General features: G+C 38.0%; 1 protein-coding gene across 1 annotated transcript in view; it reads right to left on the bottom strand.

Annotated features, from left to right (window-relative positions):
* Positions 1-27089, bottom strand: part of COL15A1 (collagen type XV alpha 1 chain) — a gene marked incomplete at both ends in the record, with an annotated part of 112733 nt that overhangs the window by 12780 nt on the left and 72864 nt on the right. Inside the window, 12 exons of the mRNA XM_080609659.1 lie at positions 727-776; positions 3525-3614; positions 6791-6836; positions 9197-9238; positions 9615-9683; positions 11406-11465; positions 11546-11599; positions 15094-15129; positions 15250-15327; positions 17397-17459; positions 19014-19049; positions 21050-21115. Coding sequence (XP_080465785.1) covers positions 727-776; positions 3525-3614; positions 6791-6836; positions 9197-9238; positions 9615-9683; positions 11406-11465; positions 11546-11599; positions 15094-15129; positions 15250-15327; positions 17397-17459; positions 19014-19049; positions 21050-21115 — 690 coding nt within the window. The remainder of the gene's footprint in view (positions 1-726; positions 777-3524; positions 3615-6790; positions 6837-9196; positions 9239-9614; positions 9684-11405; positions 11466-11545; positions 11600-15093; positions 15130-15249; positions 15328-17396; positions 17460-19013; positions 19050-21049; positions 21116-27089) is intronic.

Below are 27089 nucleotides of genomic sequence, written 5' to 3'. Positions count from 1 at the left end.
ACTAAGAGTCCTTCAAGGAAACTGACAGTGTACTCCTCTTGGTGGTATCATTAAATGATAACTTGTTTCAAATTCTTTCAGATCTACTGATAAAGAGCCTTGTTTACTAAAAAACATTTAAAATAATATTGCATTGATATTAATTTTTGTCTCTGGAAGTGTTCAGGAGAATAATGGAACGAAGAGGGACCAAACACATCAAGGTATGGGTATACTTTCTTGTAAGAGATTCCAGAGAAAGTAGTTTTCATCCTTTGAACATATTCAGGGTGCATAAAAGAGAAATAGTATTACACGGAAGTAATTTCTCCCCCTGCAATGTGTTAATTATTGCTAAATTTTTCTAGAAGCCCTTTGGGTAATGGATGTCTCTTAGCTGACCTGGCGTGGAAACACAAGCGTTCATTTATGGCAGATAATTTATACCAATTTATGTTAGGTAACAGTGAATTATGACTCACTTTAATGTCACCAGGAAGGTAAAAAGCCTCAGTAATAAATTTTTAACAAAAGTAATCTTTATAGACTACTGACGTCTGCTATTTCTATACCTGTAACAAGCTTGTCTACGCAGATGGAGTTTAAGAAATTTGTATCATTTATAATTACTGATGCTCTGATTTGTTTTGTATATTTCACCATGCTATACTATTTTATGCGCAATTTATAGTAAAGTACATTTTAAAAAAGCTTAACAGAACTCAAGCACAAATGGGATATAATTACCTTTATGCTATTGATAAAGTGGCTAAAATACGACGGAGGCAGAGGTGGACCTGAAAAATGAAGAAAATACAATTAGGTACAATAATTATCTGTAATTTTCTTTTTAAAAGCAGTGCTTTGGATATTACTGGTTTGAGAGTTTAAAGGAAAAATATTTACAATTATAACATTAACCTTTAAATCTAACAGATATTTTTAGTTTGGTTTCCTAACAAAGCAAGGCTTACATGCCCTATCTTGTCTGTTATTCCACCTTAATAACTTCTGAATCTGACTGTGAATTTCAGACAAATTTGCAAGCAAAGAAGTCTCAAAGGTGAAAAATTCCCAGTCTTCTGAAGAAACACATGACAGCCTAGCAGAGGCTTGAAGAGAAGCGTTCAAATTTGATGGAAACCAAGGTAAAGGAAAAGCTTTCCATATGTTTTGCCAGCAGTGGGGTGACCAGTCAGTAGCTGCATTATCTTTTATGCAAGGAGAGTACCATAACTAACAAGTGAAAGGAACAGGAAAGAAACAGGGAATCAGCACTGCTGCGCTGCTGATCACAGAATAATTGTTCCGTGAAGCTTTTCTGCAACAAAACCCAATACCAGTATCAATGGTTATACCACCTGTGTTCTGTTGTCTGCCAATGGTGGTCAGCCAAAGCTGCCAAGCAGGCACAAAAAGTCTAAAAAGCCTTCAAATAATCTCTGTTTGGCATATACTTGGAAAAAAGACTGTTTTAAAGCTGTCCATAACAGCTTAATGCATTTTCTTCAAATGTGTTCCGATTAATTTTTGAGATTTTTGGATCCAACCCTATGCCAGCTATAGGACTGAGATCTCAGTATGCTAGCTCAGATACAATTAAATCAAGTAGACATTGTATACATCTGTATGCATCAGAAATGTATTCCCCCTATGGCAGCTATTTTGACTTTATTCCAACCCTGCCAATTATAGCTCGCTGCAGCAGTTTACTCGATCCATGTGAGGAGATGCTTTTTACCCACTTTTTATGTCGACTTCATATTTTTGCATGATATCAATTAATAGAGCCTGTTTGTAAGGTTGGAGAGGAGATACTTTGTAAATATAAATAATAAATCCACTGCGTGGACAAGTACTAAAGTTCAGAAAGCTTTTCTGATTGCTGGAACTCAACAGATACTGTAGCGGAAGGAGCTTCAGCCATCTGGCCCTAAGAGAACGTTTTGAAAAATTTCAGTACTTCAACCATGTTCCACTACCCTGAAACTTCTGGCTTGTGAATTTTCACTGTCAATGATTATATGTACATCTGTGAGACCTAGAAAATTAGTTTGTATGAAAGAATATTTTAGGAACTGCATCAATGAGCAAGAACCAAACAGGAACATTTTATACAGCAGCAACAGAACTGGTCTTAGTTAACATATTTTAACTTCAAACAATATTGAAGCTAGTTAGGATTTGGTTGGAAAACAAATAAAAGAATATCTGTTATTTTAGGAGAAAGGTGAATTCGGTTTTCAGGTTAACCAGAATTCTTGTGTTATTTTCACCATCCTCCACTAGCTGCAGTTTTATAACAAGATCATAAGCATAATCTTTTCATAATCCTCTTCTTCTGAAGAACCTGATATTGTAAGGTATAGGCAAAAATACTTGTAGGACATGAATTTGCATTAAATACAGAACATGGAACAGCATGTTCATGGTGGATAAGCCAGCACAGAAGACAAAATTTTCTTGATTTCTGCTGCTTCTTTTTACATGTTTATTGATGACTAGGGAGCACTAACCACTTATTTAAGGCACTGGATACTGAACAGAATAAAAATAAATTAAGACAAGGCAGTAAAACAGATTTCATTAGAACAAACAGATGTCCTCTTAACAATAACCAAATTACCTTCAGTCAACAGAACTGTGTCTTTGGGACAAAGACAGAAATATCCATATAGATAATGCTTTGTGTTTATTATAAACAAAAAGACAAAGGTTATGAATCTGCTATAGCAATATTAATTTGAAATAGAGCTTCTCCTATTTCAAATTATTTCTGCCACTGACCAAAGGCTTATCTCAGTATATGAGATTTCAAAAGATTTATAGAAAAGGAAGAGCTTGTAATAAGAATCTTTTCAAATAGATGCTTGTTTCTGCAACTATTTTTGAATGTGTAAGAATTAGCAATGTGCATCAACTTTTTGATACAGAAAAGTAAATGTTTATAGTGGAACATCTGTTATGATGCTCCTACCACCAGTGAATTGGTATTTTTAGTGCACACAGACTTGTAATGATTTTCATAAATAAAGCATAGAATCAACCAGAAAAGCTGGTTGAACATCTAATTCCACCTCTTGCTGGAAGTGGGACTGTCATCAGCAAATGACTGCCTTGAACTCAGAATGCAGAAGTGTGTTACTCTGAGATGCAAAGCACTGGATTTTAGCCTAATTGACTCAAAAAGATTGCCAACAAAATGGTATCTCGGAAGATGGACATGATGTCCTAAAATTTCAAAAAATCTCTGACCAGGCGGTTACATTTCAATATGTATTCTTGTATTTAACACATTCATAATGCTCACAAATGTACAGTGTAGGTGCTTCTTTTCATAAGACGTTTTGCATAATATTATGGCTTTGTTGTTCTGTGTGTCAATTCAGCAAGGAACCTTGGTATAAGTATTTAGGCAGGTAAGGCTTCAGGAGTAAGTGTCAAAGCACTTTCTTGAATTGCTTTCTAATTTGAATGTGTGTTTTGTATTCCTTCATGTATTCATTTATAGGATGCCAATGACATACCAGGTTTAGTATACCTACCTGGTGGTCCTGGAGCACCTCTGTCTCCCTTTTCTCCTTTTAAGTCCACTGAACTGCGCAGCCCCCAGGAATCTCTGTTTGCTTTAGCACCTGCCACAAAAGCATCACAAATCCACAGGAACTTGCAAACAGCAGAGACAATAGAAGTGACAACCAAACCACCGAAAGTGAGAGCAGGCTTTGCTATACATGTGGGACACGTGGCTCCAGTCATTATGTGCTTGTCTCGCTCACCTCATGAACATTGAACAGCTGCCTGATTGTCTTCTCTTATGAACCCCAACGTGTGCAAGACAGTGTCTTACAAGTCAGTCTTACCTAGCCACGTAGCCTAAGACAAACCTATTCTCAATGCATTTGTGAATTTCACTGGGGCAAGTGTAGAAACAGTTCTTGAGTTATGGCTCTGCTTTTGGCATCACACCTTTTACTAGCTCCAGACTTAAAGCCAAACCGATAAATGATAATATCTGCAACTGTGAATGTCAAAAATGTTACAATTTATTGCTCCTTCATGTCATAAAAGCATTAATAATGAAGAAAGCATTCTCTGAGAACAGGTGTGCTTTTGGCATAATTTTACATCCAGGTGAGCTAAGGGTAGAATTGCATCCAAATACATCTGGGTAAACCCTCTATTTTCCCAGATATTATTCAACTTTCGTGGTAACCTTACCCTATAAAATATCTGGGTAAAATGACCTGTGAGTATTTAGACTTCTTAGGTCTGATTTCTCTCTTTGTTCTACCTGAGTAATTGTTAGTATCTTTGCAAAATTAAGATAAAATAACGCAATAAATATAAAATAACATCTTATAGCCACTTCTTTCACGTAGAAATGCCTTTAAAGCTTAAGGTGGGGTGGTCCTATTCAGAGTTACGAGCAGGAAGAGTGCAATGACCAGCAGATACAAAATACATCTCTTGAAGTAATTTTTGATTGTTCCCTGCCCATGATATCTTCAGCCCCTGTGGCTAGTAGTGATCTATGCTGGAAGCCAGTGGATCTTCTTACCTGATCTGATTGCATTTGTGAATTTCACTGAGACAAGCACAGAAACAGTCTCTTGCTTGGGTACCCAGTTCATGCTCCACAGCCTGGTGCCACTTATAAATAAGATTTCATTATTAAGAAATAAATAAAGACCTCATTGGTAAGAAAGCCTTAGTTTGAAAAATAGTTGCAGCATTTTTCCTTCTTTAGTTGTGCAGAATGGCTGCAAATTTAGAAGAATGAGATAGACTTCTTCCCTTTCAGAGCCCCATGTTACAGTGGAAGTTTCCAGACAGATTCCTCTACACCCTTCTCTTGTCTTTCAGCCATGAGAAAGTTGGTCATACTCCCACAAGTCGCCCTATGACCTATCTGGTGACTCAGCCTCCAGTTGTGAGCCCATGTTCAAATGCCTACTGACAAAACAGTTAGGCCTCATTTTATAATTCCACCGAGGCCAATCACACAATGTCTCAGGTGCACAGCTATTTTTCCTAGTTGTCAGATGAACCCTAGCTATCCCACTGTGACATCTTCAGAGTTATTTTCCAGGCAGATTTCCAGTCTAGTCATCAGTATTTTAGGTCATCTTAAAATATTGAGACCAATACAGAGTTAAACAAGCAAGCTGTTCTCACAGTATCTTCTCTTACCAGTTACTATGTCCATTCTTGCCATTTATCCTGATCCCTTACACTCTTTTCCTTCTCTTGCTTTCTTTTTCCATTTGGATCAAGGTGGCCTGGTCTGTCCAAGTGTCTCAGTCATTGCTAAAGGAGAGGAGCTGTACCAGTTGCTGTGCCAGCTCTACCTCTCTCTGGCCCATGCTACAGAACTGGTCCCCAGGTAGACATCTCTTCCTCCAGAAACACCCCCAGGCTCCAGCATTTGGAGCTGATCTAGCGTATGCTACTGCTGCTGCTTTAATTCAACTTCTTTTGCGTGCACACTCTGACTTATCTGATTAAACTGTAAACTTTCCAGACTCCTTTGAACAGTGATGGGAACAGTGATTTAATTCTCAGGAACATGGGAACAGGGCAACAGGTTTAGGCCTGCACTACTGCTTTTTTTTCCCCACAAGATTACTCTGAAAATATAATGAGTAGGCAGGAATAAATTTTTGTTTTAAGTAGTTAAATAAAAGGAGGAAGACCACTGACTTTATTTCCTCTGAGATCTTGAGAAGACCTCTTTCTCCACTGTGTTTTACTGTATCATAAGAAAATTGCCAGCTACTGCCGGTGGATGCTCAGGGACTTTGTTTTAGTGTTCGGTCTTTTTTTTCCAGTTCAAAAAGCTCCAAAGGGGCAAGATTGTTACAGAACTTTCTGTTACCCTTGGAGCAGAAAGACTTCCACACAGTTTGGTCATGGCAGCACAATTTTAAACATCTGTCACCACTGGTTTTTTGTGTGTTTTTTCTGTTGTTTTTTCATTATTCCCCCCCCAACCCCCCCTACAGAATTGCTTCCTGTTTCTCTCTGCATGTTTCCCTCATGCTTCCTTAGAGCATGTTTTTGAGGAAGGATTAAAGCACAGACTCAGGCTTGTGTTAATTTTGATGCCTGATGCTCAGAGTAGGTGGCCACTTTGTGCTTATCTGATAGAGTTCTGGCTCAAGAATGGAAAGATTGAACATTATATAATCTTAAAATGGGAGAGAGAGAAAAAACTCTGTGTAAATGGTAACTTTTCCTCCTTAAACCAAAGAAAGAAGGATGCATGCTGGAGTAATATTAGGAATTACTATTGGGGCTGAGAATTAGTATGCATTTAGAGAAAAAACCCTATAATGATCAACTGAATAGACACAAGTTTTAAATAAAATTGTTGTAGTTAAAATCCTCAGTTTCAAGCATTTACTTAGGCTGAAAGTCTAAAAAAACAGAAGAATGTCCTTTATCAGCTTGGAGTGAACTCTTAGAACTAAGGAAAGTGCTTTGAACCATGAACTTAGGGCTGTCTATGGACATTTATTCTGTAAAATCATGGATTCTTCCTTAAAAACAAAAATATGGACAGAAAAAACTTTTTCAGTCCCTGTGTGGAGGTGGACACAAGTAATTGGGAGTCTTTGAATTTAGGAGCATGTTGGGACTGGACCAAGATGTGATCTTACAGTTTCACCAGAAAAAGAAACAGGACCACTTCTTTCCCCCCTCTCCTTCCAGGAACCCCAGTTACGCAATAGCCACAAAAAAATGCTTAACTTAGAAAAAACAAAAAAAAAGCTTATTTACACCAAGGTACAAGAAAGTAATTACTCACCATGGACTTTGGGAGCTTCTTGATTTCCAGGGTAAGGAGTGCTCACCTGCAGACAAAGAAATCCATTAAAAATTATCTTTACACATTAACCAATGCAAGTGCATTACTTGGTGTAACTGAAAAGCCTAGAAATTTTGCATGCTAATAAATATTATAACAACACTCTGGATTATATCAAGTTTGATATAATCTGTGTGTATGTATATATATTTGTCCACGTATTAGCTGATTAAGCTTTTTTCAGGATTGTGCTCTCTTTAACATGCAACATGCTTTTAGCAAAAGGGCAACAACACATGTTTTGAGGTATCAGCAAATCCTGCTCTCAGTCATGCCAGTGAAGCACCAGAAAACTCATTCTCCAAGGACAATTCTTAATTTACATCACTGCATTTGAAAGTGGATTTGACTTTTGATTGTAAGTTAGAAGACTGTGTTTGTAAATTTCTCATCAGACCACAGCTGTGCCTACTGTCTGATGTTAACCTGTGCTCCAGAGGCATTGAGACCAGAAGTGGGAGGCACAAGCTGTTCTAGTCTATCCTTCTGGCACCAGCCACCTGTAAGAGTGGGCATGCTACTTAACCTCTACTGCCTATCTTCAAAATAAGAAGAGTGCAGGAAGTGAAATGTAGCACAGTACTTGTAAATGGCCAGATCTTGGTACTAACTAGAACTATTTATATGAATCTAGGACAGTGTATGAAAAAAATCAAAGGTGCTACATCTGGCTAACCTGGCTCTTAGAAGTCTTACTCACATGAATAGCTCTATTAACTTCAGAAGTTTAGTTTACATGAGGAAACCTTGTGGGTTCAGTCTGTAGTTCTTTATCAATATTCATTTATGTAGGCATGAATAGCAGGCTTCTTATATATAAACTTGGATAGGTTTAGGATATTACTCACAAATGTAGGACAAATCTATCTAGCATACTCAATGGCATTAAGAGGTGTTTACAAGTACAGGTTTTTATTGCTTGCGCACATAAAATTTGCTCCTATTCACCGGTTGTAACCTTCTTGAAAAGAGACCATTATTATCTGAAATTCAGCTAAAATAGGCTTATATTGTTTGTATTGTTCCACAGGGAATCATAAGAGAGTTGAGGCTGGAAGGCATTTCTGGAGATTGGCTAGACCAAAGCAGGATCAACCACATCAAGTTGCTTAGGGCCTGGCCTCATCCAGAGAGGTTTCAGAGGTGACACAAACAGTATGTGATTATGGACATGCGTGATTAAGCTACAAAAATGTTATATGGTGGGAATGGGGAGATTTAAAGGAGAAATTCAAAGAGATAAACAAATGGTGCCTGGAGGTGATAGGTCAAAACTGCAATGTCAGTTTACCGTACAATAATGGTTATTTATCAGTAATTAGCAGAAAGATCCATAAGCTGGGATACATCTTTCTTCAGCAGTAAGTGGAGGGTAATGTTGAGTATCGATACATCTAGTATGGTGTAAGTCCAGAGCTGTTTCTCTAAAATAAGTGAAAAAGAACTGGAATGGAAATTGGAAGAAGGGGCACAATACCATTTTGAGCTATACTGTCTAATGGAAAAGTAGAACAGCCATACTGCGCACCACACTATTCAGAGGACTGTGACAGAATCCTTTCCAACATCTTAACCCGCGTCTTAATGGTACGATATTGCCCTAGGGAAAGTACTTCCAGGACTGGACTTCTTTTGTTGTTCATTGTGGGATGTATATGCATAATTCATTAAACAAAAGTTGCATCAGGGTGTTCTGAAAATATAAACTCCATCTGCTTTCTTTTTATACTATGTGTGTAATTGCAGGTCCTTTGAAGCTAATGGGGGCTTTGTCATTCCCTTTGGAAAGCAGGGGCAGAGCTTTACCTGCTGCCATTCTTGAGATAATAAATGTCTATATGTGAATAGATTGCATTTGAGGATCAAATAAAGAACATGATCTTTCTTTTCTAATGCATCTTTCATGCCACGGTGAAACACGTAACAAGTCTTATTTTGCACAGGGAAACGGAAAACAGCTAAAGACGTAAGAACTTGGAGACAGTATTTATATATACATCTGAAGAATGCATGTACATGTATGTATAAACATTCAGCTCCTCAAAGCAACTCTTAAACTATGGAAACATAGGGTTTAAAAAATGTTAGAACAAGTGATCGAAGTGCTTTAAGCAAAAGGTTCTAGTGCTTTTAGTTCTGTTATATATTTTACATATGGCTAACTTTGGGTATCTAAATGCTTGAAAATCTGTTATTTGGAAGACTAGGTAAAACACATCTCTGGTGCAAAGCAGAAGGCAGGGGGTGAAAAGCTGCAAAGGTACTGTGGTTATGCACATAGCTAATTTGGCTATATACTGTCACAGCCATGCATTTTGCTAAGAGCAGATCCTGTGTGTGACTTACTGGCATTTTGCAATGAGGTCTGGGTGAGACTGGGAACACTGTCTATTGAAAACAGGAAGGAAAATTATTTTAATCCATGTAGTATAATACGGTAAATAACACACCACATATATCTTATAGACATCTCAGGAGAAAGCCTGGAAACAAAAATTGGCACCCCCTGAGCAGAGAGCCCCACTTGCTGCCTGAGAGCTCTTATAGGCCTGTTAGCTAGTAACATGCTCTGTGTGTGTGGCAAAACTCTTACATGACAGGGGCTCCTGTTAAGATATTTTTTCCCTATGCACACAAGCAAGGTCACCCCCCGTAAACTGTGTTGCCTGAAACAAGTTTTGATGTTTCCTTTTGCAAACCATTTCTAGAGTAGCACATTTCTGGTACAAAGATAGAACAGCAACTGATCCCCCATTGTACTTACTCCTTTGATATAAACTATACGTCCTGGTGGTCCAGGAGGTCCTGGGGGTCCAGGCAAGCCAGGAAGGCCCTGGTAGGAGAAAGTGAAAGAAGGAAGATATTAGACAGATCTTTTCATATGCAGTGCAACTTAGCCTACAGAAAGAAGGCCAAGGGGCTCCGAGGACACTATTTAAACAAGAAGGTTTGTATGAAACGGCCTGAGGGGAGATTGAGCATTTAGTTACAAAGGCCAACCTGTAAGGTGAATTGTAATATTTAACCTAAAGCACTCTGTGGAGATCAAAATGGTCTAAGATGGTTCTTTCCAGGAGACAAAAACCAAACCAAACAAACAAAACCAAATCCCAGATAGAAACCCCCCAAAGTACTAAAAATCAAAATGGAATTAAAGGCAGTGAATTTCTTATCCAAGGAAAATTAGGTATCCAAGACTGATCTGGGATTCCCAAGACTGCTGAGATTCATATCTTTTCAAATGCCAGTCAGATAACTGCATGCTAATTAACACCTTCAAGGAACCAGAGGCATGACTTCCATTTACCAAAAAAAAAATATGCCTATTCTTTACCGTATCATTTAAAAACCTGGTACCTCACCATGCCCATCTTTCAATCCACATCAGTGAAAGCTTCTGTGAGGTGACGCATGTCATCTGAGCAATAATTAAAGATTTCATCCAGGAAACACTATTAGAACATGTAGCCTGTTTTGTTTGCTTGTTTGCAATCTCTCAGCCTGATGTACTTCATCTAGTTATACTTGCTTTAATAGCTTTGGTTTGGTTAAGGCAGACAATCCAGAAAATGAAACTTGACACTGTTTGAAGATAGGGAAGAATGGAAAATCTACTTGACTATTTTCTGCCAGTGGGTGTTCACCTTTTCTGTCATTTTCTTCCAATTCGAATTTGTCAAATTTGTCTCATCAACTAATATTCTATTTACACCTTTCTCTAGAGGTGTAAGCAACCTCTAGTACCTACTATTTTCTTCTGTGAAGATACCCATCTTCTGTCTCCCTGTTAGTTGTAGAAAGCAATATCACAATCTCTCTTTCTTGTCCAGATAGAAAATATAGATGTGTTTTGCAGTTGCTTAATTTGTTGCTTATGCTCGGCAGTGCTTATTGCTGTGTAGTCCAGTCTTCATGATTGCTCTGAGACCACTTGTAAGAAGTCTTTTCAGAAGAACAGACTTGCAGCACCAGGAGCTTGGTTCATCACTTATCATTCCATAATTACAGGTTGTAGGTGGGCACAGATATGCTATCATGTATGCAGTGGTCATTATTCTGGATACATGTACATGACAAGTAAAGCAGGTACTAGGTCTTAGCAATTATCTCATTGTTAGTAGAGTGGATTCCACTTCACTATAATATGCCCAAGTGCTGTTTGTACCTGTGCTAGATAGCTAGGAGCCTATGGGAGTATGTTCACAAGATGAGGAGTCATACTGCTCAGGAAGTCTTTGATATATAGAAAGAATCAGCAACCCCAGATAATTTGCTATTATTTAGCTGTGCTAACAGTGCATCACACATATGACTGTTAACACCTGGGAGCTGATTCAACGATGTATATCTTCAAGAACTGTCCAGATAGACCCAGAAATCGACTTTTAAATAATTGTTATCAGATAGGAAAAGTAGCAGAAACATATAATTATTTCTAGATCATTTCACATTTTGAGTCCTCTCATCATTTTAAAGCAACTCATCTAAACCAGACTTGACTTCAGATTTTAACAGGATTTTTTTTTTCAACCAATTGCAATATTTAAGAACTTACATTAAATGAGTCACCTCTATCACCTTTCACACCTCTCAGTCCATTCAGTCCTGGGCGGCCCTGGAATGGGTAGAAATAGTGTAGTATGTGTCAGAAGCAAGCTCCTCTATCTTTATTCAACTTGAGGGCAGAATACATACTGGACGTCCTGGGAAACCAAGCTCTCCTTTAGGTCCAGTAGGTCCTATTGGTCCCTGGACAAAGAAGGAAAATGTGATTATGAAGAACATATAGAACATATATTTGACGTATATTTTGATTATTTAGAATAAGAGGCATAGTTTTATATTTTTATTAAAAATCAGTCTGTGATCGTCTGCAGAGAAAGCACAGAATGTCCTCTCTCCTTGCTCTGCTGAATGATCTCAGAAGCTGAGGCCTGCATGTAACAGTGAACTCTGGCTTGGAAAAGACTGTTGTCAGAAATAAAGTCTGAATTCTCAGCCATTTGTAGGGTGTGCACTTCAAAACTGAGTCACTGTGTATAAAAGGAAAATTAAATGTTTCCATCAGTAGAAAAAAGGCAGTTAGTTGTGTATGCTTTGTGCATCTCTTTTTTATTTGCTTTGTTTTTCTAATTATTTTTGAATCAGGCCCTATGAGGAAATGTTTGTGGATCAGCCTGAGAATTCATACGGTGCCAGGCTTCTACATGCCTCTTGCCATCCTGGGCGTATGAATTTATTTATTTGTCCTTGCCTTTATGGGATATCATTTTGCTGGAAAGTGACGTATGTACATTAATAGAATATTTATCTGATTATGATGATGTGATTTATCTTCGCATCAAGCTGAAATTAATGGATTTACTGTTGTAATTTTATCATGCCAAAATTTAAGACTGGATTAGAAATGAAATTTGGGAATGGTTAACATGTGAACATATTGATTTAAAACATCACCACTGTAATCAGAATTAAAAGCTAACTCGTGGCAGCTGAAAATGTTCGAAGTTGATAGGACCTTTATTAAACTTCTCTTTCATGTTCTGTTTGAAGATAATTTCTGCCTGTATGATCAAAGCTAATGGCTGTGTCTAAAGCAGGCAATAGATTTCTGGTGGACTTTGGCAGACCTGAATTTCAATATTATGCCCCTAGAATTTCAAAATGATTCAGCCTATCCTTCTGTGATACCATATCCAATAACAGGGTCTGAAAAAAGAGAAATCCAAAATGCTGTGGGGTATTTTTGTATTTCACTTTCAGGTATTCGAGCCTTTAAAGAACATGCAAATCTGAGCTTTATTGAGCAATGAAGATTATTTAAACTATTAAAAAAGTCTGTTTCTAATCAAGAGAAGTGTCTGGATCTCGTACTGTAACTGGGACTTTAAATCAACATCAACGGTGTGAGAGTTGAGCATGCTGGAGCCACCTTTACTATTTCCTCTGTCAAAGTGCCAGGCCACCCCTGACAGAAGCCAGCAGTCACAGTTAGAAGTGAAAGAGGAAGCCACAGGAGACTACTTACCAGAAAAGAAGATTTAATTTACAACAGCAGAGTCAATTTGAGCAGATTGACACTGTGGTTCTTACTAAGGGCTCCTATTCAGTGTTGTTTCGCTGACAGTGAACAGCATAACTGAACAGCTAAAAGATTCTTATGTCCCCTGTAGCAGGAGACTGGATTCAGTCTGTCTTTTCTGCTTTATCTAGAAACAGTACTAACCTCCTGACTATCCCTAGCTCTCATCTGCCAAACCAGTACTTCTCTGCAGCTCCTTGTGCTTCAATAATCAGAGTCCCCAGCTACCAAAAAGGTGCTCTTGGGCCAGTGTTTTACTTTATGCAAAATGCAATAGGACCATCATAGTGAAAATTTTGATAAATTATGCCACAAAAGCTCTGGCCCAGCATGCTGAAGTCTGTATATTTTTGTTGCACAGAACTCCCACTGACTGCAAAGGGATTTTTTTCTATGAGACAATACCAAAATGAATCATCCATGTTAGCAGTGATGATCAAACTGAAGTTCTGCACTAAGAAGAGGAACTGACTGAGCAAAGTCTTGAGACAGGTCCTTTGTGCCAAATTGTCCTACAGAGTAATCATTCACACCAATGCTGGTAAGAACTTCCTCTGAATGGCCTTGTCTGCATGCTGAACTGTATGAAGCGTCTTGTAGCAGTACAAAAGGAGATGTCAACACACAGTTTGGAGCTGATAGGAAAGGACATGTCCTGACAGGTACCCAGCAATAGGATGATAGGAAGGGAACACAGACTACAACATGAGAAATTAAAAATAAATATAAGGAAAATATTATTTCTTTTTTTAACCCTGAAGGTTGTCAAATACTGGAATGTGCTGTCCAAAGGGGCTATAGAGTGTGTTTCCTGAGAGATGATGAAGACACAACTGGGCAAGTCTCTGAGCCAAATAGACCTGCTTTGAACAGTGGTGTAGACTAGATGATCTCTGAAGTTCACTTCCATTCAAAATTACTGTATGATTCTATGTCAAGGTAGACTCATCTTGCAGTCATTTAAGGAGAAGAAAAGGAACTTTCCTTCCAGTAAGTTAGGATAGCCCCCTCAAGGTATTCTGATATACAGTAATTAAGAAAGCAATTACTCAGCACACCCAGTTAGCCCATTTTAAAGACTGCACAAACTGATGGCAGAATCTCCTACACACCTTGGCGCACAGAAATGACAACACCTACCAACATTCACTTGGGCACAACAGAGACGAGGCTACATCAAAAACAGAAGCAAAGAAACACTCAATATCCTTGATCTTTGGAATATTATATTAGAAGAAATTAATTGCTGCTCTAATACTTCTGAGTCTGGGCAACTGTTCTGTTCTTACTTTATAACTAATTTCTTGTGCTTTTCTACAACATTCTGTGTCCTGTCAAAAATATCAGGCCAAGTACCTGAAAGGCCTCAGAATTATGATTTCTGGGAATGTTCTGACTCTACTCCCTGATTTGCAGCTTCCTCAGAATCCAAGGCATTTGCAAATTATTGGCACCAACAGAACCAGAGCCTGATGCAGTCAGTTGGTTTATGACAAATAATAGAAATAGAGAATAATTTAGATTGGAAGGGATCATTAGAGGTCGTCTAGTAACTTCTCTTCCTAAAAGCAAGGCAAACTTCCAAGTTAGGTAATGCTGTGAAGCACCTTCTTCCACAATCCACCATCTCTCTGAGCACCTATTTCTGTGTTTAACTACTTTTACTGTAGGGTTGGGGTTTTTTTTCATATCTAATTGGAATTTCCCTTGCTGAAACTTGTGATCATTGGCACTCTTCTTTTTCCTGTGCACCTCTGAGAAGGACCTGACTTTGTTTCTTCTGTAATTCTCTTTCAGGCAGTGACAGGGAGCAAATAGAGCTCCTCTTAACCTTTTATCCTCAGGGCTAAACAAACTCAGTTCATTCAGAGTCATAACTTATGTAAGTTTCTACTTCTGACTATATTTCACTGTTTAGGTAGTAATAGGTACATTTGTGCTACCAGAATTAAATTCTGAATCATCAGTAGTTTACAGCACCACATATGTAACAACCACATTCTTTTCTTAAGGACATTGATCATCCTGAAGCAAGAATGCTCCTTATCATCTCTACTCAGAAGGAATGTAATCCTAAAGCAAACTACCTTTACATTTACTACAGTCTATAAAACCAAAGCAAAATAAAAAAAGACTCCACTCATCTTTGGAAATGTCTTACCATTGGTCCCACTGGTCCCACCACTCCAGCTTCACCCTGTTGAGGACAGACACACACAGAGCAATGACAAGGAGAACTCCTGCAGTAGCCAGGCAGAGGTGGCTGGTAACAGGGCCACCAAACATTCTGGCAGAACAAAACACAGTATTAGCTCACCTTCTCCCCTTTTCTTCCTAATAATTCAGTTAAAGATCCACCAGCAGCGATGATAGCTCCTGGTTCTCCCTTTTCACCCTGCAATTATCGAAGTAATTTTACAGTGTTTACAAAACAGTTCTCAATTGAATCAGAAGTCAAAGCAGCGTTACTGCTGTTTGAAGCATGACAGATGAGTCCTACTGTGATATCAAACATAAAGTGATATCAATATGAGTAGGGTGAAGCTTGATTCTGGGGAATAAAAGGGTTGATCTTTCTTAAAATGATTAAACTATTACACTATTACTATATTACACTATTAAAGTATAATAGAGTACACTAAAAACATCCTGCTCCTGCAAATGATCCTGGGATGAATAAATACTAATTTTTTAAGAAAGACTTCTAACTGCTCTCAGTAAAGTAACTATGTGAAACAAGCAGTGCTCACAATAGATCTCTGCCAAGGGAAAACAGGCTATTGGTGTCTTCTTGTGTACCATCAGCTTAGATATGGCTCAGGAAATATTGCTGGAAATGTAAAATCTTGATAGAACACTGATTGTCCTGATTTTACTATCAAGAAAGCATTAATCATTCTCTCTATGTGCCTGGCATGATGCATCTTCATTGCCTTTAATCAAGGCTAATCTCCCGCATTCAAATTATGAACTTCCACATTGCACTTCTTCAAGGGGTAATTCCATTGAATAATGGCACTACAACCATGAATTATCATTCTCCAGTGCCAGTGCATGGTTCCCATTCTGGATCTTTCACCTGTAACTTTAGTCCTCCTAGCTTAGGCAGCTTGGTGTAGTAGCTTTCCTAAGATCTCCTATGGAACAAACATGGCTTGAAACTAACAATTGCATTTCTGATTAAAATGACAGTCCAGAATACAGCACTTCTGCTGAGCGGAAAGTGCTATAACTCAGTTCCTCTTTCAGGTTCTTAAATATTTGGAGTCTTTGGAGTTTCCCTGAGAATACTTCAGATACTTTAAAGTCTTCCTCAGGCTTAACTTCATTGTCTTTATCTTCTGTGAGATTTTCTGGATCTAAGGTTGCAACAGAAGCATCTCATGATCTTTAAAGCAAAATGCTCCTTGGTGTCTGTGCAGCTTCATTGTAGTTCCCAATTCATAATTCTTGAGCATAACATGGTGTTTGTGCCTCAGAAACAGCCTCAGAAACATCACTATGTCATTGGTGGGTACAAAACATAATGGCTTCAAAGTTTTGTGTTCCTTCCCGTGTGGACAGCATAAGTTAATAAAAAAACCCCAACAGAATAAAGAAACCCCATAACCCAAACCAAAAAACACCCAACCGGTTTTAAGGTTAAGTTTGATTATTTTATGCACTCCATAAAAGCACAAGAGTCCTTATGACAAAAGGGGGCTTGTATTTGTGGAGATGTTTTCATCTGAGCAATGAGATGCTGTTCATCCACACTCCAATTTCAAACCACAATTAACCATTTCCAAGCCTTCCTATTACTTGTGAGAAAGTGAGGTCAGATACTTAAAAAGATTAAGAGGAAGTGGTTTTGTTTTTGTTTTTTGTTATCCCGAAGATTGTATAACTTAGATGTGCCTCTCCCCTGCTTCCTGCAGGTGGGTGAGAAGGGGAAGAAAAATAGAACAGCAGCAATGTTTTGTAAATAGCAGAGTCAGCCCTTAGTCTGTCTCACTAGTGCTATCAAATAAACAGTGTTGTGCAGAAATCAGACAAAGGAACTTAAAGAGAGAGCTCCCCAATCTTCATTCTGTAGTCAAAGCCCTCTGTGCCAAAGGAGGAGAAGAAAGATTAATCTTTTAAGTTTTTTTATTTGGCCTTTCTTTTAAGATCCCAGGGTGTCAGCAGAGACAATCACCTTGCAAGAAGAGCTCACCTCATGTTTAATGTTTATGTAAACTTATTCTGATAAGTGCACACTGTACTGCAATACCTCAATACTGAGACAGGAATCTTAGCTCTCAGTTGTATTATATCAAGGTATTTTTTGAACTCTTTCAACTTCGACTTAGTAAATTCTTCATGTGAACTTATTAATATCCCAATCCTTAGTAAAATTAGAATCATTAAACTTTTAATGTCACTAAATAATTGTCATCTAACACATTTTGCAGCATATACTTTTCCCTATGTATTTCCTCTTACTTGTTGTCCTTTGGGTCCTTGTGATCCAGGCAAACCAGTATCACCCTTTGGTCCTCGAGGGCCCTGAACAAAAAACAAATACATAAATCCATAGTGATATCTGCTAAGAATATGGAACTAGGCCATTAGACTAAATGCAATTTCAAATAACTGGAAAACCTGAATTTTAGTCAGTCTGGTTGCAATCAAAGAACTCTTATAAGACCAAATTGCTGTCTGAATCAAAGTATTCCCTAAAACAAATATAATTTAGGGAGAATCTGTTAAAAAGAACAACCAGCCTCCCCCTGATGTTTATCACAGTGTAGATGATACATTTACAAGAGAAATATGTAAACATTAATAGGAGTGGAAATTAAGCCTGAAATTCTCCATTTCCTCCCTACTTTATTCTCTCTCCCTCCACAATTATTCAGCCAGAATGATTTTCAATGGAATTTATGAAGCTATACTTTTATAAGAAAACCAATTAATCTGAAATAGAGATAATACATTTGAAAAATATGTAATTTCTGTGGTGAAACCATTCCACTCAGATCACAGTTTTGTTTTACAATCTTCCATTATAAGTGCACTCAGAGGCATTTTTTTACCCACCAATAACTAAATTCAAGACCACACAATTTCTGCATTGGTGAAGAGATAAAGACCTGAGTTAAGAACAAGAATGGTATTTTGAGGTCTGTAGAAATTCTGTAAATGAGAGAATAAAAATTCATTACATCACTTTCTAAATGTTATCAGCTCTTCTTCAAATGAGAAGTATTTTTAAGGACTTGCCCCCGTCGTCTTTCTTTGGCTTCCTGTGCAGTACATAATACCCAGGACCTAGTAAACAACCTTCTGTAGAATTTTGGGAAATTTGCCAGCATTTTATCAACATCATTTGTCAGCTTTCACAGTTTTCTCCTTAGTTATTCTCAGGCAATAGACAAAGGATCCTGAGACCATATGGATGCATCTGAACTGTGAAACAATCGTAACAAAGGAAAATAATTCTGTCACATTATATAGAATATAAATATAATAGTATAAACAATACTATCTGAAGTCACAAACCAGGTAATGTTTATATGGTGTGTCAGTCTGAGCAAGTAGGTAGCACAGTATGAGGCACCTTTTGATACTATGGCTGTGCAATACTTACATGGTGGCATTGGTATGTTATTATAAAAAAATAACAAATGTTTCCTAAAGGATGAAATAAAAACAGTACACCTCATAGGGCTTTACTGTACTCTGCAGTAGGGACAAAAAGAGCCTAAAGAAAACTATAACTACATATACATATGAAGATAACTTTTAAAGTCCATTTGTTCCATTTATCCCTCCTAAGTGGCATTGATCTTCTTCTTAGGTAGCAATTTCTCATTAGTGTCAATTATGTTTACTACAGAACTGATTTGGAGATAAGCAGAAAGACATGATGTACATATCCTAGTATAGTTCATTTACAGCAGAGTTAATTTCTATCATAGCTTTTGATTCCATGAACACCTACAGTCTCCAATATGAAAATATGTTACACTTTGTGTAAATTCTGTACAATATAATTCTTTTAAAATATTAAGTGGTATTGAAAAATACTTTCTTAAATCCAAGAAACATAATACTTAAAGGAAATCCTGGTAAACCTGGCTTGCCATCTGGCCCCTGCAAAATGCAAAACCCCTTGCAAATGCGTATTAGACTTTAAAAACAGAGTATGCATTTTCCATGTGTTGTGTAATTTGTGAAAATTGACTAATCTGAAACTGGTGTAAGAACTTCATTCAGCCAGTGGTAAAGTTGTGAGCACTCCACAATGAGCTATGCCTCTAACTTTTCTGGGACATTATCATTTACTTCCCAAAATTGAACAGGCAGAGATCTAGGAAAGGCTGAAGACAAGTGACATTTTCCACATAAGAAAGGCATGCAACCATAATTCAGCCTCCTCTGAATCTTTTCCAGATTCTAGCAAAGAGATGACAGTAGCCCACCCACCTTTGTCAATTTGCTCCTGGTTGTCTGTAGACATAAAAAAAGAGTGTGCAATAGGCTATGAATAGAAACATAGATTTGGATTTGTACTGGGCATATTTAATATTGGCCCACTGTGATATCTGCAAAGAGATCCTTTAGTTTTAGTTCATATCACCTGGATGTGTATTACCCAAGCAAATGTAAGACTGAACTTCTTTCCTGACTAGGGTGAGCTCAGAGGTTAAGGTTCAAAGATCTTTCCAATTGCAATGGCAGTTTGAGCTACAGGACCTTGTTCTTTCTCTTGGGACTGTAACAACCATTACAAATCAATACATTTCTGCTCATGAGCCCACTTGTCTATGTTATTTTGAGAACCTACCAACTAGGTTTTGCTATCAACTAGGAATTGCTTCTACCTGCAGTGACAGAGCTCACACAGGAGGGCCCATTCTATCTGGCGCTCTACTATGTTCAGGGATTAGGAGACTCAAGTCTTTAGGAAACACATCAAAATACTGTTCCTTGAAAGCTGTTTTACCATAAGCACAGCTAGATGTAGCCACAATATTAATATGAATATACATTAATATGAATTATATTAATATTATTAATTATATATTAATTATCATAATATATAAAATAATATATATTAATTATCATTAATATGAATATACAATATAAATATGATTTATTTCTACCATGTGACAAGTATAAAAAAGGCATACTAGGCTAACAGATAAAGATTAAAAGCTGTTATTGGAGATAATGCCCTTCTTTCCAGTTTACTGATAGATTCAGTAAATATTTAGTTTAGGACAGCTGTATTAATAAGGTACATGATTTTTTTTTTTCAAACTACAGCTATGTCAAGTGAAATTCTGCTATCACATACGCAAGTTCTGGTCTTGTTTCATGAGGGATTGAATGTAGTGGAGAGAATTCTGCTCAGAAACAAGAAAACAGATAAAATATAATATACAAACTACAGTCCAAAATGAAACTAGTAAAGTAAGATGCTTCATTTTGGGGGATTAAAATTTTTCAAAGTGTAGACTTTCAGGCGAGTTTGAATGGACTCCATAGCTTGGAAAAAGTAGATTTCTCTTTGAGTCCAGTTCTAGGAATTTGAAATCCTTACCAAGAAGCATTCAGAATTTCAAACATTTGACAGAACTATTTTGCAACTATACTCCTAACTGCAAAACAAAACCTGAAATTTCACACCTGTTGTTCTTTCATGAAATTTCCACCTTTTCACCCACAGCTTTTCATCTCACAGTAATTGCTGTGAGACTAAACTCATTCACAGGAGCCAAGTATTCCCAGTTGCAGTCTCAAGTGAAACTGAACAAAATATATTCCAACATTTTATGACTTGAAAAACAAGAACAAAAAAAAAAAAAGGAACAAATGCTATGTAAATCTTGGTCCCTAATTTTATATCAGTCCCGCATTCCTGTCATTCTGAGCATATAACTCGGATTCAGATTCTTTGATGCAAATGTTTATAAGTAATTCATTCACACAGAATTCAGTTCTGCCCTGAAATAATTCCACAAAGCTTAGTGCTGAAGTTAGCAGGAACACAATTCTAAAGCATGTGAAACTCAGCTCTAGCTGATACGTAAAAGGAGGCAGAGAAGATAGAACAAATCTGAAGATTTAATAAAGCAGCATATACTCACTGGAGGCCCAAGAAGTCCTTTAATTCCAGTAAAGTTTAAAATTCCATCTGTATCATTGAGTAATAGCTAAAAAAGTAGTTAAGGAACAGGTTATTTCAAATTGATTAGCTAGGACACACATACATGTTTAAAAATGTATAGACAGTTAAAGCATCCCTTAATAAATGTGAGAAGAAAACCACAAATAAGGCCACAGAAAAGGCTCTCAACTTCTAATTTTTGTTACATCTGCAGTAACAAAACCTAGAATTCATTTTAAACTTCTTATATAAGGATCTCAGAATGCTTTCAAAACTTTAACTAACTGAAAACTCAATTAGAAAATGATGACATTAAATGTTGCAGCCTGAATTAATTTCTCCTCAGTAAGAGGAGATGGATGTTTTATACTCCAATACATCACTGGCATTCTAAGATAGGGAATTGATCTGACCACATTCATCCTCTTGTATAGTTGAAGTTTTAATTATATTCTGGACATGTCTGCATCACACCATGCAATACCATGCTGTGATTCCTCAGTCACTTTGCAGAGGTGAAAGCTATCCAGCTGGCCTCAGACATTGCTGGATGAGAAAAAAGGCCAGTACTTTATACTGACTGACGGATGGTGGTAAATTCCCTGTTGGGGGTGGTTGCAGCGATGAAAGCAGAGCAAGTGGCAGAGCAAAGCCCATCTGGGCTACAACACTGTGACTAGATATCACTGTCTGGGTGGAGAACCTGGTTGTGAATGTACGTCAGGTAGATGCTCATGTGCTCATGATACCTCACACCACCAAAGAAGAGATGTGACATATAGATGGGCTTGTGACTGAGGGGTGGACTTGACCATGGACATTACTGCACAGGTTATTTATGAATGTGAAACATCTGTTGCAATTAAGCAAGCCAAGCAGTTAAAACCTCTGTGGTATGGAGGATGATGGCTGAAATACGAATATGGGGAGGCCTGGCAGATTGGCTATATCACACTCCCACTGACCTACCAAGACAAAAACCATGTGCTTACAATGGCGGAAATGTATCCTGTGCCCCATGCCACTGCCTGGTACACCATGCTGTGCCTTGAAAGGAGAGCCTTATGGTGACATGGTTACCCCAGAAAGAATTGAGTCAGACAGTATGACTCATTTCTGAAACAACATCATAGACACGTAGGCCAAAAAGCGTGGCATTGAGTGGGTGTATGACATCCCCTATCACGCACTGGGAAAATCAAGAAGTACAACAGACTATTAAAAACTACACTGAGAGCAATGACTGGTGGGACCTTGAAGCACTGGGATACACATTTAGCAAAAGCCACGTGGTTAGTCAACTTGAGAGCATCTGCCAATCAGGCTGGCTCTGCCTAATCAAAACCTTTACATATGGTAGAAGGGTATAAAGTTCCCGTAGTGGACATAAAAGTATGCTAGGGAAAAAGGGTCTGGGTTGTTCCTGCCTCAGGCAAAAGCAAACCCATTTGTGGGATTGCTTTTGCTCAAGGACCTAGGTGGACTTGATAGGTAACGTGAAAAGATGGGGAATTCTGATGTTACTTCAAGGAGATTTGATTTTGGGTGAGAATAGCCAGTAAGTTAAATCGTATGATGTAATTGCTATATAACACTGTATATTATCATTTCTGTGGTGACTAAATGTCCATCACTGCACTGGGTGCCTTGCAGTGCCTGTCTCACCTCTCTGGACTTGGGGACCTGAACCTGACTCCCTTTTGATTGACATATGAAGGGAATTACAGTAAAAATCACCCAGGTCAATGAAGAATGAACTTTGATGGAACAGGACAAGTAGAGTTGTGATAGAATCAGAACTGGTTTAGCATGCAACAATCCAACACCACACACCATCTTTTGTTCCCTGAAAAACTTATGACAAATGGAGCCCAAAGTCAGGGACTAAATGAACACAATGGATATTTTATAGGGATGGCCGATACATCCATAAAGGAATACATACATAAGGGAATGATTATCTATGTGTATCAAAAGTCAGGAAAACTGATGGTCTTTTGCAAAGTGTGGGATCCAGGCAATGAAGTAAATTGCATAGAATAAGGGGTATACACTGTCATTGTTTCATCTGGGACAGAGTTAATTTTCTTCCTAGTAGCTGGTGCAGCACCTGTGTTTTGGCTTTAGTCTGAGAACAATGCTGATAACACACTGATGTTTTAGTTGTTGCTCAGTAGCACTTAGCCTGATCAAGGACTTTTCAGTCTCTCATGGTCTGCCAGTGCGAAGGGGTACAAGAAGCTGGGAGGGAGGAGACAGGACACCTGACCCAAACTAGCTAAAGGGATATTCCATAATACAGCAAGTCATGTCTAGTATATATACTGGGGAGAGATACCCAGAAGGGGAGATTGCTGCTTGGATTGGGCTGGATATTGTTCAGCGGTTAGTGAGCAACCGAGTTGTACATCACCTTTCCTGGGTCTGATTTCTCTCACTCTTTTTGTTGTCTCCCTTTTCATCATCATCGTTATTTACCTTTTTTAATTATTTTATTTCAATTATTAAACTCTTTGTATCTCAATCCACACCACAACATTAGGCTTTCATTTTGATTTCAGACAGCTACCTTTCTGGTTTAAAAAGGTGTTCCTAATACTGTATCATATGGTCATATATTACAGTACAGGACAGATAATATGTGAGTGCTAGCTCCACATATATGTTGTAGGTGAAGAGATCCTCACTCAGTTTTTATAATTTTTTTAATTTCTTTCACTTCAACAACCCCATTTATTGTGTGATAGTTTAGCCTTTTTTTAGATTCAGAAATATCTACTGAATCTCCTTAGAGGCTTGAACTAGTCCACTTGTTCAGCAGGCAAACCTGCTTCAATACCTTCAATACAAGGCTCTGTGTGCATCACTATTCCCATTAAATGTAACTAATATCTTCTGAATTTCACAAGGCTAGGGCAAGGCATGTCTTCAAGTGCCAGGGATTCACTTAGCACATGAATAAGCATGTTGTCACTGAGGTATTGTGAAATTTGAATGCCTCTTCTGCTTGTAACCATGTGCAGGTCAATGCTATCAGATCACCATCTTTTGCAACATTTGTTATGAATACAGTATACAGGAAGTAAGATTGAAGCTACCTCTGCTTTGTATAGGAGGTCTAGCCATATGGCCTCCAGAGGTCACTTTGAACTATCTTATGAGTCTCTGAATACTATTTTTCTAATCTGGAATGTGAACGAGGACACAAAAGAGAACAGATGTGCTTGGTCACATCACACATCCTGTCCTGTCCTATCCTATCCTATGTCATTTGAGCATGGCAGTATGTAGTCAGCTTTCTGTACTTTGAGGTCATGCTGGCACTACGATTCATGTAGCTAAAGCCTGTTACTTATACTGGTCATTGCTACCTGCTCACTGTCTTCATGTTCTACAAAAAACACTGGAAAACTGTCAAATAAAAAGACAGCTTAAGTCCTGCAGGCAGCACTCCAGCTCCCAGACTGCATGATCTCTCTGTTGCATTGCTCCAGGGGTAGCATAATGCCATTGGTCCCACTGTATTCCCAGCTCTAAATGGCCCGGAAAGGGAATAAGACATGGGCTGTTACTTTCATGACAGTAATAAGAGAGTCTTGCTGCTCAATTGTTCTGCTTTATCTACAGCTGGTGGCAGAAATCCAGGAACCCTGGGTTTACACTGTCTTTTCATTGTGGAATTACTCAGTATTCATTCTTTTTGGGCTCAATCCAAACTTTATTGAAGTCAGTGGAAAGAATCCCAAAAGCTTTGCTGAGCTTGGGATCAGGCACTTTGTCTGTTTTACGACTAGAGTCCTGCTACAGATGGAAAATGTGATTGAAAGTCAGAAAACTGTATACAGTGCTGAAGAAAATAGGAAAATAGAGGATGTAAGGATGTTGATTAGAGAAAAAGATTGCACTTTTCACAACCTGCTCCAGGTAAAAAGTCATTTATCTTCCTTCTTGGATGTGCAAGCTGCTTTAATAGCAACAATCCAGCAATATAACTTTTCAACACATAAAATCAGTTCAGAAAGTGGTAACTACAAAGTAAGGACATTTTTTTCACATTTACTTCAGTGTTAAGAAGAGCAAGAAACAATAGTTTTTAGTGTGATTTTCTGGGTTGGGTTCTAAGCAAACCTTCAGCTTTGTACCCAAATGGCGTGAATATGCCCTTACTAGAATTACAGAAAGGACATAGGAAACAAAATTTTCTGACATTTGCTTTATACCCCCAGCATTAACCTTTCTCCAGACCTTTCATTCAGTTCTGGTACCTAAAGTATGGATGGATAAAGGCAACAATAGATAATTTTTAAAAAGTTTTAAATTTCAATCCAGTAAAATTTCTCTACTTCTGTACTGTATTCAACTAAATTGATATGATAAAATCACAGCAACAATTAACATGATTTTCTTGGTTATCATGATTCCATGCATGAAAACACACTGAGCATTAAAGATTATGTTCCAAAAGAGCAAAATGTCCAATATAGGATGAGGAGTATTGGTTTCAGTATTTTTTAATATCAAACAGCAGCAAACTAAACAGACACTGTTTTTTAAACATGACATTTCAGAACAGACTTCTGACCTGCAACAGGAGGCAACAGACAAGTGCAAGCCCTTGAGACCCACAGTGTTGGAAGGTACTGCAGGAACTTAGCCTGGAAATGGCTAGGTTCTACTGCAGACCTCAGTTTTATCTTATCATGTCTATTCACAGGGTTAGAAGTGTCTCCTGCAGGAATCAAATCCCCTCAGTTCACATAGAGACAAGTTAAATGACGGGGAAACCAAGGTCTACTTTCCGGTGCGGTTCAATCAATATGCTATTGACCGAATACCGGTGAGGCCTGGCCCTAAGCCACAGCTGTCCACATCAGATATTACTATATACTGAAACTGCACCAGCTCTTTAATTTATTTTGATTGAGCAGCATAAAACCTGTTTAGTTGTAACCACACAGCCCTTCATAATAAAACTTCCTTCCAATTCTGATCAAGCCATTGGACTTGCATAGCCCAAGAAGTATTGTTGTCATTGGCTACACAATGGTTAAATGAGTGAACTAATAGTCCCTGACCCAGACAGTGATCTCTCTAACTGCCCCATGGTTTGCTTAGATCACTTAATTATCTCTGCTGCTCTACCTACATCAAGCCAATATCCACATTACAACAGCTGGTGCCTTATTTGTTTTAGTTCTGTTGTTCCAATTGCAGTTGATAGGTTTGCTTGCAGTAGTCCTTTCCAAGGTGAGAGACTGAGTCAGCAAAATGTATTTGGATAAATTAATCTTCTATCTCAGCAAATGTATAGTAACCAAAGGTCCTGTTATACAAGCATTTGTGAGGTAGAAAGAACTCAGTGTCATACATAGTGACATATACTTACACACACACCCCTAGCTGCATCAAAATACAGTATAACAAGTCCTCAGAGAAATCATCTGATTAACAGCATAGAGGATTTGGAGCATATGAGGGTAGATGGCTCTTGCTGTACCCCTCTTGAATACCTGTTTGCTACAAATGGACATAACGCCATGTCTATTCTGCACGCTACCTTGTGAGAGAGCTTACTTACTGAACTCCAAGGCATTTAGAGAAGGAAATGGGTTTTTAAATGGGTTTGTAATATACCTAATGCAATATAGCTTCTACAAGGCTCTGTGCATTTCTGTAACATATGGTGAAAGTAGTTAATCCAAAAGTCTTGAGGAATCCAGAGGATGCATGTTAGATTTTTTCAGACATAGCATTAGACATGGGGGCTGTGACTATCACAAAATGTAGTGAGCCATGCAGCCCCCGCAAACTACCATCATTAGTTTGTTCTGTTAGCTTCAATAATCTTTTTACATTTCTTCTGTGCACTGTCCTCCCTCTGAGGCTCTCATAGTATTTCTTAAAGTATTAATGAGCTAACGAGCAACACATTCAGGTTCATTATTACTGCAAACAGAGCTGTTTAGTCACTGATAAGAGCTAAGACCCCAGAGTGACACCTTGGTAGACTGCAAGAAAGA

The sequence above is a fragment of the Psittacula echo genome (genome assembly GCF_963264785.1).
Source record: "Psittacula echo genome assembly, chromosome: 2".
Lineage (NCBI taxonomy): Eukaryota > Metazoa > Chordata > Aves > Psittaciformes > Psittacidae > Psittacula > Psittacula echo.
The sequence above is the reverse complement of the archived record's forward strand: the minus strand, read 5'-3'. Positions and strand labels throughout refer to the sequence as shown.